Genomic DNA, 15,765 nt, shown 5'->3' with positions numbered 1-15,765 from the left:
GGAGGTTTTATCGCCTCGACCTGGTCAACAGTCAACGGTCAACAAATCCCTGTATTTGAGAAACCATATATCATACCAATTACAGCTTTTACTTTTTAGGTAAATTACTTCAAGCCATCAAACGATTGATGGGCAATTTAAAAAGGCTAGAAAATTTACATTTAATAGATTTGATGCTCGATCCCAAAGAAGCTCAGTATTTGTTGGACGAAGTTTGTGAGTCACAATATTTAACTCTAAAGACATTATTTTTGATAAATACGACAAAAGTTCAATATCAGCTGCTTCATGTTGGTGTCTTTTTAAATCTGAAGGTAAGTTTATTCACTTGATTGAAGACAGGAACATAAACCAGCTACGACGAATTTCAAAATTATTTTGTCTTAAATGTAGTGATGTAAGAAGAGAATATTCTCGAGAACGGGAATATACTTGAGAATATTCTCAGCCAGAATATTCTCGTTCTCGAGAATATTCTCTTGAGAGTTTCTGCGTCCGTAATCGTGCTAAGACGATACATAAAAAGGAAAAATGAAAAACGGAAAATGTGGATACGGCTTTTCTAAGTAAACGCGAAACAATGAGTAATTTAAGTATGGAAATAATGCTAGACAATTATTTGTTTACGGATTTTACAAGAATGTCAAAAAGTGATTTCGAACTATTATGTAATAAATAATGATAGGGCCAAGAATAGAGAGGAAATATCAAACATGAGAAACCCAATACCAATCTCAACAAGATTAGCAATTGTTATTTGTAAATATATACTAACAGTTTTAGTTCAATGTATTTATTCAGGGTGCACTACTCTTCCATTTGTCTCATAGTTCCAGAAGTATGCCAAGTTCCACAACTCTGGACGTAAATGTACTGCATTAATAAACCTTATTGAGATTTTATTTGACCACGTATTCATATTTTCTTTATGTTTTGACAAAACCAAATTAAATTTCAAAAGAGTACAGGAAATAAACAGGAAATACAGAGCAATATGCAAAATTTTCCACAGCAGTTCGACTTTATCGACAACGCATCAGGCACTGCAATAATAGTGTTCAAATACCAGTAAAATTTCGGCCACGTGGCTCAGCCCAACGGCGATATTTTCATTAGATGGCTGTAATGTTGCCAGAAACATACCAAATATATATTTTCGGCAACATATTGCTTCAAAAACTAGCCCGTTTAAATGCCCCTTTAGACGTAGACCAATCCATGACTGAGCTGACGACTCGTGAAAAATAAAATCCCAGAACTTCTCATCAGTACATTGAAATGCAGAATGTAGATGACAAGGATGAGCTAACGATAGAAATAGATTCTGAACCTGAGACCTCATGTTTTTCTGATTAAATCGCCACATCCATTACTTGCATTATTTGTTGTTAAGAAGAAACTTTCATTTTTTTATCAAATAAATTTTGTGTTCTCTGTTGTTTTTGTATTTTGTTTATATATAAAGAACAGTTATTTAGTCTCATAATTTTGTATATAATTTCATGAATTTTAATACCCTATTTCATCTTCAACAATATCCCTAAGTACGTCGTAGGGTTCATTCTCAGAAAAGTCTTCATATCGAGAATATTCTCCGATTCTTCATTCTCGAGAATTTTCCAACACTACTCAAATGTAATAATTTTAATAAATCAATAATGTGGGAACCTACATAATCTGTTGATATAAAATATCCCTTATTCGGGAACATTTCAGTAGTACTGTTCAGAGTATAATAGTTTCTAAGTATTCAACCATGACCGAAGTTGGAGAACCCTTTATATAATTTTGAACCAACGAAATCAAGAAACTATTACAGAAGCACCCAAAAATGTCAACAAGAAGAGAAGCCAACTTCTTCTTCTTTATGTGCCATCTTGTACCAAAGGTTTAAGCCAGTATTTGCTGAAATATCCCTCTCTTATCTCTGTCCTAATTTCGCTAAAATTATACTCGGGACTTTCGTACCATATTCCTTGGTATATTTTTTACGTCTTTTGCTACGTCGTTCAGACCAGGTATGTAATGTTGTTGACATTCTCTGGGTATATGTTTACATGAGGTTCGTTTTACAAGTTTGTATACGTCAAAGGCTGAATTGCGGTTTACTGCTTTATTTAAAAAATCCGAAGAAATGGATAATCTCTTTGAGTCCATACCCAGTAGATAAATAGCCAGATGCATACTGTTTTTCACGTTGGAGAAGCTCGCGAAGTAGTTTTACTATATAGAGAAACAATGTACTTATCCTTTTTCAAAATAACATTTTTAACAACTTATGTTTTAGATTTAAATTACTTACATTTTTAGGAACTACACATAAGTCCTCAAAATCTTGGAGATGATTTAATCGAACTACTTGGCAATACCAAATTGAAACACTTACATATCGTTCAAAATAGATATACATCAACCGATGTTATCATTATACCTGTATCTCCAGATAGTTGGAAAAAGTGCCGAAAAGAAAACACTGGTCTCAGTGTACATTTGCATCTACAAAGTATGAAAGAAAAGCCGTTAATCTGGCAACAGGGCGCTCCAGTTAGGTCGTTAGTTTACGATTCCCCACACATCGGTGTAAGTATTGTATATCTTAACATTATTAACATGCACTGTTAGCACATAGGGTGTCATGAAAAACTGTACATAGTCAGCGTGAATTTTTTTAATCGAACGAAAAACGAGCTAATTCTTTATACCGCATCCAGCACAACTGGGTCAGATTCAATGGAATGATTTAAGGAAGGTCTATGCTCAGACGTGGACTCAAAACGGCTAATGATGATAATTGTAACATTTTACCAAAGTATAAAATATACATATACAAATTACTGTTCTTTTTCTTAAACCAGGAGAGACTCGTTAGTATCTGGCACTTAGTTGTAAGGGCTTCGTACCATATCTTATTTTTTTCCTTAAACTCTTAATAAGTTATGTTGCCTCAAGGAAGGCAAACAGTTTTCTTATTGGTGTTCTAGGATCTCTTCTGGTTCAACCTCAGTTGACCAGTGAATTCCTGCCTTACTTCACTTAACCCATTGCAATCAGGGGCGGCTCGTGATAGTACAAGATAGTGGGGCACGCTACACTTGGGGAATATTATTATTATTGTGGTTAGCTTCTCTTTAATGAGAGGAAGGTCAATTTTGTGACGTCATAACGTGAGGCCGTCTACAAAACATTGCCGTATTTATTTTAACGCTTGCAAATTATATTAAGTAAATATTTTATTGGCAAAAATAGCAACGAAAGCTCGGATACCCTTTTACGTGGCAGGCTGGTATTTAGAGAGAGACAAATTGTTTTCTGGTCTGTGATAGGTTCATACTCATAGTACCTAGCTGTTTTTTTAGCTAATAATAATTACTAATACCACATATCAAAACATTATGCATCAGATGTTTCGTCCTTCCTGGGTCTCATCAGCGTTGTACAGCCATATTAAGCAAAATTGACATTAGAAACTACATGAGAACAACGGACAACAACTGATTTTGTTTAATCAGTTGCCAAAATAAAATTATTGTACGCAAACAATATACCTACAAACACATAATAATTTCATTTTAGAACTAATCTTATATTGTAAATCCTATTGAATATAGGGCAATACAAACAAGCAAGAAACAAATTACTGTTATATTATAAGATTGATTTTTATGTTAAATAAACTAAGGGATAAATTATGTGTTTTTGGTTGTTTATTGTATGTTTTTTATATAAAAAGCGTAAAAGAAAATTAATTATTATGAAATTATAATAATAAAATGAAAATAAATAAAATAAAGTTTTTTTTACGAAATAAAAGAAAGATATCGAACACTGAGTTTTATTCAATCTTAAAAAGTATACTTTCGCCCCCAGAGCATCTTCAGGGGCATTTCGTCAAACAAAGGAAGGTATCCTCGAATGTCATTAATTGTCTGAAGTGGTGGCAACTTAAATTAACATCTATCTAACAAATATTTAACGTACACTACACGAAGGACAAACAGATAAATTTTAGTGCAGGTCATTTTGGTACTTATACATTTTGAATATGGAGGTACAAACAGATAAATTTATGTATCTGTTTGTACGTTACAGTGTTGTGTACGTTAAGTATTTGTTAGATATATATGTTAATTTAAGTTGTCACAACTTTAGAAAATTAATGACATTCGAGGATACCTTCCTTTTTTTGACGAAATGCCCCTGAAGATGCTCTAGGAGCGAAAGGATACTTGGGAAAGATTAAATAAAACTCACTGCTCGATATCTGCCTCTTATTTCGTAAAATTCATATATTCGAGCATTCAACCACTTCCTATTTTGAAGTTATTTTAGTCAAAAACTTCATAAAATATAAATTCTAAATAGAGAACTAAGTTCTAAATTTTTTTTATTAATTAAAGAAACTTTGCAAGACTTCTGTTCTGCAAAATGATCTACTACCTCGTCTATAAAAGCGTTCTCATTCTGTGATTTTATAAATAATTTTTGTTCAGTTTATATTTTTACCATATTGCTCAATCGCGTCTATGCAGTTGTATTTCTGATATAATTTTTAACAACACAAATGTATAATAATTTAAAAACTGGCATACAAAGTTTTAAATCATTATCGCGAAAAAAGTCTCTCTCTATCGTGAAAAAACGCTATAGTAGAGGATCCGATATAAGATCGAACTGCTCCGATCTGCTTAATGGATAAAAATTATTGGATATTATGTAATTTAGCAGGTATGTTAATACATATTTATACTGAAATGATGGCATCTCCTGAGGTAAAATGTTCCGGAAGTAAAATGAGCCTCCATTCGGATCTCCGGGTGAGGACTATCTCAGGGAGAACACCATTGCAGGTTAGAAAAATCAGGATAGGGTCTTGGAATCTTGGTAGTCTTACAGGTAAGAGTCTGGAGTTAGTGGATACGCTCAAACGAAGAAGAGTTCAAATTGCTTGTATTCAAGAAACTAGGTGGAAAGGACAAAGGGCGAAAGAACTAGGTGATGGATATAAATTGTGGTATGTAGGGAGTAGTAACACTAGAAATGGAGTTGGTATAATTGCTGATAGTGAAATGAAAGATAACGTAGTAGAAGTTGTCAGAATGAGTGATAGAATGATGTCAGTGAAATTTGTAGTTGATAAAGAGGTTATAATAGGAGGTGATTTCAATGCACATGTGGGCCAAGCCAAGACAGGATATGAAACAATACATGGGGGATTAGGCTTTGGAACTAGAAATGAAGCTAGAGACGACATGCTAGAATTAGCAACAGCATTGGATATGGCGATTGTTAACACATTCTTTAAAAAGAGAGAAACTCAACTTATTACCTACAAAAGTGGACAACATCAATCCCAAATAGACTACTTCATGATAAGGAAAGAAGACATACGTGAATGCAAGGACTGCAAGGTAATAGTTAGTGAGACAGTAAGCCAACAACATAACCTGCTTGTTCTGGACATCGAAGTAAAAAGCGAAACTAAACAAAAATATCGGAGAGGACCACAAAAAATCAAGTGGTGGATGCTAAAAGATGAGAAGGAAGGTCTATTCAGGGAAAGAATAGTAGAAAAAATATGTTGGAACATGAAAGGAAGCCCTAACACAATTTGGAGAAAAATGGCCAATATTATTAGAGAGACGGCTATTGAAATACTTGTGAAAACGTCAGGAAAGAAGTTTGAGGATAAAGAGACTTGGTGGTGGTCAAATGAAGTACAAGGAAAAATAAAAGAGAAGAGAAAATTATATAAAAAGTGGCAAGAAACCAGATCGGACATATATCTTCAAAACTATATGGTCGCCAAAAAGGAAGCGAAAGTAGCAGTAGCAAAAGCTAAAGCAGAAGCGTATTCAAACCTATACGATCAACTTGATACCAGGGAAGGCGAAGCAAAGATATATAAAATAGCCAAACAGAGAGCAAAGAAAGCAAGAGATTTTAATCAGATTAGATGTATCCGAGATGAAAATAATAAAATACTAATTCACGAAAAGGATGTCAAAAAGAGATGGAGAAAGTATTTTGACAGTTTATTAAATGAAGAATTTAACAGACAGCCTGTGGAGTTAACGGAGACAGTAACAGCAATGGTTACCAGAATAACAAACGAGGAAGTGGCTCAAGTGCTTCAAAAATTAAAGAAAGGAAAAGCAGTCGGACCAGATGATATTCCTGGGGAAGTATGGAGAGCATTGGGAGAGATAGGAATAAGTTGGCTAGCAGGTCTATTTAATAGAATTATGGAAGATGGACAAATGCCAGACGAATGGAGAAGCAGTATATTGTACCTGTCTACAAAAACAAGGGAGACATACAACAATGCACAAACTACAGGGCTATAAAACTACTTAGCCACACCATGAAAATATGGGAGAGAGTAATTGATAGACGGATACGTGAAGAAACTGAAATATCCGATAATCAATTTGGCTTTATGCAGGGCAGATCAACAACAGATGCAATTTTCATTGTAAGGCAACTGATGGAAAAATATAGGAATAAAGAGACCAACGCTCATATGGTATTCATTGATCTTGAGAAAGCATATGATAGACTTCCTCGAGAGATTCTGTGGTGGGCACTCAATAAGAAAGGAGTCCCTGGCGAATATGTAAAGATTGTGAGAGATATGTATGAGGGAGTAACGACTAGTGTTAGAACAGGTGTGGGAGAGACTGATAAATTTCAGGTGAAAGTAGGATTGCACCAAGGCTCGGTGCTTAGTCCTTATTTATTCTCATTAATTTTGGACCAGATAACAGCGAAACTACAGGGTAGTATTCCATGGTGCCTAATGTATGCTGATGATGTAGTGTTGATAGGAAATAGTGAAAGAGACTTAGAACAAAAACTGGAACAGTGGAGACAAGCCCTGGAGGAAAAAGGTTTAAAACTTAGTAGGACAAAAACAGAGTATTTGGAATTTTCATTTAAAGATGGAGTTACTACAAATAAAATGGTATCTTTGGATGGTGAAATGATTGTGAAAAGCAATAGTTTTAAGTACCTGGGATCGGTATTACAGAGTAATGGAGAAATAGATGCAGATGCATGTAGTAGAATTAGGGCTGGATGGATGAAGTGGAAAGAAGCGAGTGGTGTGTTGTGTGACAGAAAAATTCCAATGAAGCTGAAGGGAAAATTCTATAAAACAGCCATAAGACCGGCTATGATGCACGGAACTGAATGTTGGGCAGTGAAAAAGAAAGAGGAACAACGAATGCATGTGGCGGAAATGAGAATGCTTAGATGGATGAGTGGAGTGACAAAGAAGGATAAAATTAGAAATGAGTATATTAGGGGAAGTCTAGGTGTGGCACCAATTGATGCCAAAATGAGAGAGCATAGGTTAAGATGGTTTGGTCATGTTCAACGTCGAGACGTTAATCACCCAATACGAAGAATATATAGCTGAAGTGCAGATTCCTGGTAGGAGTAGGAGAGGAAGACCAAAGAAGACCTGGGCGGAGACGATAAGGCAGGACATGTTGGTAAAGGGGATTAACATTGATATGACCCAAGATAGAATTGTGTGAAGAAATGCAATTAGGGAAGCCGACCCCGCATAGGGATAAGGCAAAGAGAATGATGATGTTAATACATATTTATAAAATACAAGTGGTGCCTATCTCATTTCGTTCTGACATAAGTAATTAATAACTATTTAAAAATGACTTAAAATGAATTAAATTAAAAAGGAATTTCGGCCCGGGCAGATATTATTTTAGATTTTTTGGATCAGTCGAAACAAGAAAGGACTTTCGCAATTTTTCTCTAAGTTGATCGTTTTCAAGTTATAAACAGTTTAAAACTGAATAAAGAATGAAAGATGGCGATTTTCATGGCTCAAAATAAAGAGTAAATTATATTATTTTTGTAACCATTATATATATATATATATATATATATATATATATATATATATATATATATATATATATATATATATATATAATCGGTTTAAAGAGTCCTCCGACGTCTTCCGATGCCCAATCTCCATGCATCTCTATCTTCCCAAAGGTCTTCGTCTAAGCCTCTCTCTCGGATCTCTCTGTCTATTCCTTCTCTCCAGCTCTTTCTGGGTCGGCCTCTTTTTCTCTTACCATGTGGTGACCAATCTAGAATCTGTTTTGGCAGACGGTGTTCTGACATTCTCTGCACATGTCCATACCACTTTAGTTGTTGTACTCTTATATCTTCGACAATCGTATGTGTGACTCCCATAATCTCTCGTATAGGTTCGTTATTAATTCTTTCGAGTTTTGATTTTCCTGCGGCACGTCTCCAGTAGTCCATCTCCGTGGCTTGTAGTGTTCTTTCAGTAGTTGTCTTTAACTTTCACACGTCACTTCCATACATTACTATGCTCTTTATAATAGTGTTGTATATTCGATGTTTATTTTTTTTTTTGGATATATGTTGATCCCAAATAATACTATTTAGTTGAGATATGGCCCTTCTACCTTGAGTGTTTCGTTTTTTTATAGCCCGATCTGATTTGCCGTCGTCCGTGATTTCTACTCCTAAATAAGAATATTTATTGTTGTACTTAATGTGTTGTCCGTCGTTTAAAACTAGATTCTGTTCGTTGCCACCGATGTTCATGTACATTGTTTTCTCTATGTTAACTTCTAATCCCCATTTTTTGTACCCTTCGATTAATTTCCGAGTCATGTATTCCAGATCGTCATAATCGTTGGCAATCACAATTTGATCATCAGCAAAACATAGAGTGTACAGGTTGTTATTATTTAATTGTATACCCATGCCGCTGCACTTCCGCTTCCAAAGTTTTAATGCTTGTTCCAGATATATTTTGAAAAGTGTCGGCGATAGGCAGCATCCCTGCTTCAGTCCTTTGTCTACTACAAAAACCTTTGGAAACATTCGTTCCTATTTTAACTTTGGCGTTGGCGTTATCATATAGTTTTTGGCGTCATATAGTTTTTGTAACCATCAAATACCTAAATTTAACTTCAAACCATCTTATATCAGGTCCCGGTAAAAATGTTTGCCATGTTCTATTCTAAAATGTATTTTTTAAATTGTTAATGAGGAAGGTTCCTTATGGGAAAATGGGCGATCGGGCTGCATTAACAACTAAAAAACAATGTTTTAAAATGAAATAACTCCAAAATGCTTATCAAAAACTGATAGACTAATGTTGGAACTTGAATTTATGTACTTTGTATTTTCAAAAATATTTTTTCTTGTTTTCGAGCCTTGAAAATCGTCATATTTCGTTCTTTTTTTCGGTTTTAAATTGTTAACTCGAAATCGATCAACTTAAGAGAAAAATTACAACAGACGAAGTTTTTTGTTTAGAATGATCCAAAAAATCTAAAATAATATCTGCCTGGGCCGAAGTGTTTTTTAATTTATAAAAAAAGTAATTTTTTAATTATTAATTATAGTCACAAGAAAATTAGATCGGACACCTTTTGCTTTTTATAATCGTTAACATACTAAATTACATATCCAATAATTTTTATCCATTAAACAGATCGGTGCAGTTCGACCCTATACGCTTATATATCGTATTTTACATTACTAAGAGACTAGTCTCCCTTGGATATCTGAATCAGCGTTTGAAATTGTTCTCAGGATGAATTTTGTCGCTGACTCCGAGCTCCGTCTCTAGTCCCTTTTACGAAACCGTAATATGCTACACATAGAACCGATGAGAGCCTGGACCAGGCTGGCCTCTCCTGTAACCATTTGAGAAAGTGAAAATGAAATGCATTTACTCGCACGTGGACGACAGAGATCAGGGCCGTACCTATTTTTATTTTTTATCATAAAAATAAAGTTATTTAGCAAATTTCAAAAATTTAATTTGTATTTAAAGAATTGATGATGGAATAAAGAAATAACGTAAATAGTCGATTGATATACTGGTGAGGCACTGCCTCACCTGCCTCATAGGACCGGCCGCCACTGATTGCAATGGCATAGTGTATGTATGTATGGAAGTCTCGTATTCCATTACGCACTTTCTGCTTTCATTTACCTTACCTAGTTTGTATAGGTGGTTTCTTAAACGGCAATGTCCAGTCACCATTTCAGTGACCCTTTTGATATCTCATTTATTGAGGTTTCTTTTTCAGATACGTACAGATGCACTGATTACCGCTATAGACTTTTATGGTAAGGATTTAAGAATTTATGGCCACAAGAATATACCAAGGTTTCACAGATCAAAATCGTTTTCTGAAAGAATGGATCAAAATTTAATGATGCTCATTAGACAATGCCCATTTCTTTCAACATTGGTAAGTTTCTTATCTTTGAGTGTTTTCCCGTGTTATGCCCTTGCAGTTTGTAAATTTTGATAAAATTGTGAATAACCTTTCAATACCAATTTGTTCGTTGACAAAGTCTGTATTTTAAGACGGTACTTTCATTAGTAAAGACCGTTAGACTCGAGTCTTGTAACTGATACAGACCCGTTGATCCAAGTCGTCAAAAAAACGTCCACAAAAAAATCTAAACGATCAAAATTGGTTTTTAAATTTTTTTCGGTTACGTCTTCAAATTTAAACTATTTCAGATTAAACAGTGATAAGCACGCTAATAACAGGCAAAATAATGCAAAAGATGGAAAACAAACCATGAAATAAAAACAGATGAAACTAGTACAGATGGGAAATTATCGTCGTTAGAACCCTATCAAAATTACATTACATCTATGTACAGTCGGAAAAATTAAAGATTACCCATGAACGAGCATATCAATCACATATTATTCAGATTATTAATAATCTCTCTCTCCTTTTGCTATTTATGGAAAAAGACAGCAAATACAAAATATGTGATTGATGTGATCGTTCATGGGTATTCTTTCATTTTTCCGACTGTATTGATAGTTTCCCACCTTTAGACGTATCAGAGGAGTTTGACAACTGCCACTGTGACAGAATTTTATAATATTCTCCTGCGACAGACTCCGATACGCCTAAAGGTGGGGAAATTATCAATATAATGTTAAATGTCAATTTATAGGTTTCTATTGATAATTTCCCACCTCTACTAGATTCATCTCTTTTTATTTACAGCGTGTTATGGTTTCCGTCTTTTTCATTATTTTGCTGATTATTAGCGCACTCATCACTATACAAGGGGTCCACTTATATTTTCCCCCATTTTAACTGCCTATAACTTCTAAACAGCTCAAGATAGAAATATGCGGTTTTCGCTGAAATGTTTTATTTTAGTAAAAGTTTTGTTTGAATGGATTGAATTTTTTATATCGCTTTCAATTACGAAAAAAATGGCGGATTTTTGAAACAAAACGTTGTTGACTTTTTTTATAAATTGAAAGAACGGTCATTCACCTATCCAGCGATATAGAGTTTTTTAAAATCGGTTGTCAAATGACTGATTTTTAAAATGAGAGGTGCAACGTGGATATCACATAATATAACTAAATAACAAGACTAAAATAGTAAAATAACTACAAATTGATAATGTTATGTAATTTCCACATTGCATCTCTCATTTTAAAAATTAATTGCTCAGTCATCTGAAAACCGATGTTAAAAAACTTTATATCGCTAGATTGGTGATCGAATGACCGTTCTTTCAATTTACAAAAAAATATACTGCGTGTTTGATTAAAAAAAAATGTCAACGTTTTTTTTTTTCAAAAATCCGCCATTTTTTATTTAAAAGCGATATAAAAAATGCAATTCATTTAAACAAAACTTTTACTAAAATAAAACATTTCAGCGAAAACCGCATATTTCTAACTTAAGCCGTTTAGAAGTTATAGGCAGTTAAAATGGGGGAAAATATAAGTGGACACTCGGTATAGTAACTACCATTTGTATTACAGGTGGTGACAGAACGTATCTCAACAACTACAGTCTTACTTCTCGCTTACCATGGCAAAAACCTAAAGTGGTTGTTTATACGTGGCAACGCTGTGATAATCAAGACTGACTGGAAGCAGGGACCTGATTGGACTGACGAGTTCTACTCGTGGTTAAAAACAAACAGCCGATCTTATAATTTGGTGGAGAAGGAAGTTTCCCAAATATTGGGCTATAAATGGAAGTTTTTGACAGACAAACAATTTAAAACGCTGGAATTTAACGTCCATGATTACTGAGAATTAAACTGTTAAAGTGAAATTATGCAATTTAGTACTGATGCGTTACTTAATCGTCAAAACGAGCCAGAGAACAAAATACTTTGCGATGAGAGATAAATAAGTTTTCTTGATATATACTTATAAAGAGAGAGTGTTGTATAAATTACGAAGAGTACATAAATATTGTTCAAATTAAAGGGACAATCCCAGTAACTGGCTGTATACCATTGTTATAAACCTTACATAGAAGTAAAAACTTGGATTTGTATACTTTGTATAAAAATTTATTAAAACTTTTAAAAAGTCATCTAAATGGAGTAAAACAACGTTTTCGATCTAATATCAAATCATCCTCGGTGCATTCCGTGTAGTAAATGAAACTAGTTCACTAGTTGGATTTGTGACATCAAAAATATATGGTTTTTGATTACATTTAAAATCATTAGTAATGCGACCCTAGTTCGATGTTAATGGATTTTGATATACTTGAAGAGCAACATGGTTTCCTTTCTCTTTCTGTCAATTAGACTGACACAAACCCTGTTTGTGTCAGTTTAACTGACAAATACCGTGTATTTTGTTCGAGAAAAGAAACCATGTTGCTCTTATTAAGTATATCAAAAACATGGTTTCCTTGCTCGAACAAAACACACGGTACTTGTCAGTTAGACTGACACAAAAAAGGTTTGTGTTAGACTGACACAAACCCTCAGTCTAACCGACAAGTACCGTGTGTGCTTTGTTCTAGCAAGGAAACCATGTTGCTCTTAAGTATATCAAAATCCTCGACCTAGGTAGGGTCTCATTACTAATTTTAAATGTAATCAAAAACCATATAGGTATTTTTGATATCTCAAAACCAAGTAATGTGCTAGTTTCATTTACTACACGGAATTCACTGAGGATGATTTGATATTAGATCGAAAACGTTCTGTTGTTTTACTCCATTTGGATGACTATTTAAAAATTTTAATATTTTATACCAGTATACAAATCGAAGTTTTTACTTCTACCAGAGAACAATAACCACAGAGAAACGACACGCCTTTGATCTTTGGTGGCTAAGCCGCCAACGACACTTAAAGCAACCAGAGCGACCATCGAAGCAATAGTCAGTGGGCATATCACACAATATAAATTCGTAAATAAAATTAAGCACTTATGTTGACTTTCAATAAATATAGAATATTGCACCGAGAAAAAAGTTGCGTACAGGGCCGGCTTTTGTTGGCATTCTTTATAATAATGGAATTATTTTTGATTTACAAAAGGTTGCAAATATATCGCACAATGCAAAGTAATGATGAAAATCATATTGATTGGAACCATAAATGAAAATACCTTTTTATTTATCCTGATTTTGGCATTGAAAGACCAATAATAAAATATACCTATTTATTACGGTAGGTGTGGCTTTCACTGATTGTTTTTGGCTTGGGCTGATACAAGATATAATTTGTTCGTCGAGGTATTTCCTAAATTATATTTTTTAATATAGGTTATCGAAAAATAACACAGCCATTGTAACGGCTACAGAAATGTCACAAACTTTGAAAGTTCCAATTCTCTTTGGGTGACAAATGTTCGTTATCGATAACAAGAAACTTTATGTTGAAATCGAATGTCAATATTGTTCTTGTCTTGGAAACCTATCAAAAGTACAGTTTTCCTTTAAAGTCGAATATCGGAGCAAACGAATAAAAACCCAAGAAGTACTGTAAGAGTATATTTCTATAAATATAAATATACAACAATCTAAAAAATAATAAAAAAAGTATTATACGAATCGTTACAATTACACCGATTTGTAACATTACATACACTATACATTCAGTATCATTGTAAATCCAGGATGTCCACCGCTATAAAATGGCGGATTACATATTTTTTCACAACTACTTCAACATGGGTATCAGATGAAAGGGCTTGACTATTAATAAAGAGTTCATTATAGAAAATCCAAAATGGCCGCCAAAAAATGGTGGGTTACATATTAATTAATTTCACAACTACTTCAATATGGGTATCGAATGAAAGGGCTTGACTACTAATAAAGAGTTCATTATAGAAAATCCAAAATGGCCGCCAAAAAACGGTGGGTTAGATATTTAATTTCACAACTACCTCAATATAGATATCAAATGAAGGGGCTTGACTAGTAGAAAAGAGTTTATTATAGAAAATCCAAAATAGCTGCCAACAGAATAGTGGATTACATATTTTCGTTGGCATACTGTTATACCCCCATCTACTGTTTTTTTTTTAATTTTTATTGACTTCTAAAAGGCATTTGATCGTGGTAAATATTTTATATTGATCGAGGTTTTAAGAATCATTGGCAAGATTTTCCCAATTATGTCTCCAACAATTTTTAGTTTGAATAGTATTTTGATTTTGTTTGCGTCGTGTAAATCAGAAATTGTCGTGTATAGAACTCTTTATATATTTTTATTTAGTAAAAATATAATATCTTGGCATGCGATGACACCCGGACAACATCTGTTTTGACCTAGTTGGCCCTTCGGAGACTTGCGTCTGTTATGAAATACATGCACTGACACCAAATTTATTATTTTTATTTTGAAATAGGTATCCCTTGCTTGGCAGAGCGAAGTTTAGTTATTTATGCATTACGTAGGGGTAATGTATACAAGGAAATGAATCACTTTCTTCATGATTTATTATCAATAATATTTAATCAAGTCAAATTAAGACTATTAGATACCTAATAACTAATATGTAAAATTTACAAAGCAATAACAATTACGTGTTATTATTCTTAGGAAATCTAAATAAACTTATTCCTCTTCCTGTCGCAGAGGAACATCCGTGAACCACACACGAGTAACCAGACATTTTAACTATTATAATTATTATATAAATGCTCAAACAAACTTGTTAAGTCAAGTATTTACCATACACGCCTACGGACTATCGTAAAACAACCAGAGTGACAGAATTAGCATGTGTTGGGAACACATAAAGCAACCACGTTTTAAGTACAGTCGTGTCGTTTCTCTGTGGTTATTGTTCTCTGCTTCTACATAGTATGTAAGTTTTATAAATATTGTTGTTACATCTTTTTTATTTTTACTTCTCTCCAATACAACGATTCTAGTCACGAGAGGAGACTATCTATTTTATATTTGCAGATTGGTTTGAATAAATTTTGAAAAAACACTGTTTATTTTATTTGTCTTCCACTAAATCCGGCAACTATGATGTCTTCTTCTTTCTTCTTTGAGTACGGTGTCCAAATTTTAAGCGTGGGTAGCTTCCATGACAACTTGCCGATACTGTTCTCAATATTGCCCGGCATGTAAAATTTATCTGGTGATAAGCCAGTCCATTGACGAAGGTTTCGAAGCTATGAATATTTCTTGCTACAATTCCTCTTTTTCCCTCGATCTTTCCGTTGAGTATTAACTGCATTATCTGCTACCTCTCATTATGTGGCCCAGATATGTTCTCTTTTTTATTGGGTAGGAGTAGGATAAATGTAGACTCCAACCATATTTGTAGCATTATTTCAGTTTTGTATAACTAGTTATAACCGTTTTTTTCCTGGAAGCCGTCTGTTGTGAACCGGTTGTACTGCAGCCACTTGGCTTATTGTACATCTTCCATTCGTTTATGAAACCCATTCCAGAATTCTGGAACCCTGTACCAGC

The 15,765-nt window shown here is 33.9% G+C and overlaps 1 protein-coding gene across 8 annotated transcripts in view; it reads left to right on the top strand.

Moving 5' to 3' along the window:
* Nucleotides 1-15,274, top strand: part of LOC114340299 (uncharacterized) — a 44,221-nt gene extending 28,947 nt beyond the window's left edge. For 7 of the 8 annotated variants that reach the window (XM_050642619.1, XM_050642618.1, XM_050642621.1 and 4 more), the window contains 4 exons: nt 100-314; nt 2,311-2,580; nt 10,110-10,274; nt 11,837-15,274. In XM_050642619.1, coding sequence (XP_050498576.1) covers nt 100-314; nt 2,311-2,580; nt 10,110-10,274; nt 11,837-12,112 — 926 coding nt within the window. In that variant the 3' untranslated portion in view covers nt 12,113-15,274. The remainder of the gene's footprint in view (nt 1-99; nt 315-2,310; nt 2,581-10,109; nt 10,275-11,836) is intronic. The other variant, XM_050642625.1, reaches the window with a different exon arrangement.
* The last annotated feature ends 491 nt before the right edge of the window (nt 15,275-15,765 follow it).

This window comes from Diabrotica virgifera, chromosome 2 (genome assembly GCF_917563875.1).
Source record: "Diabrotica virgifera virgifera chromosome 2, PGI_DIABVI_V3a".
In the NCBI taxonomy this organism is placed as follows: Eukaryota; Metazoa; Arthropoda; class Insecta; order Coleoptera; family Chrysomelidae; genus Diabrotica; species Diabrotica virgifera.
This window is presented reverse-complemented; position numbering and strand designations above follow the sequence as displayed.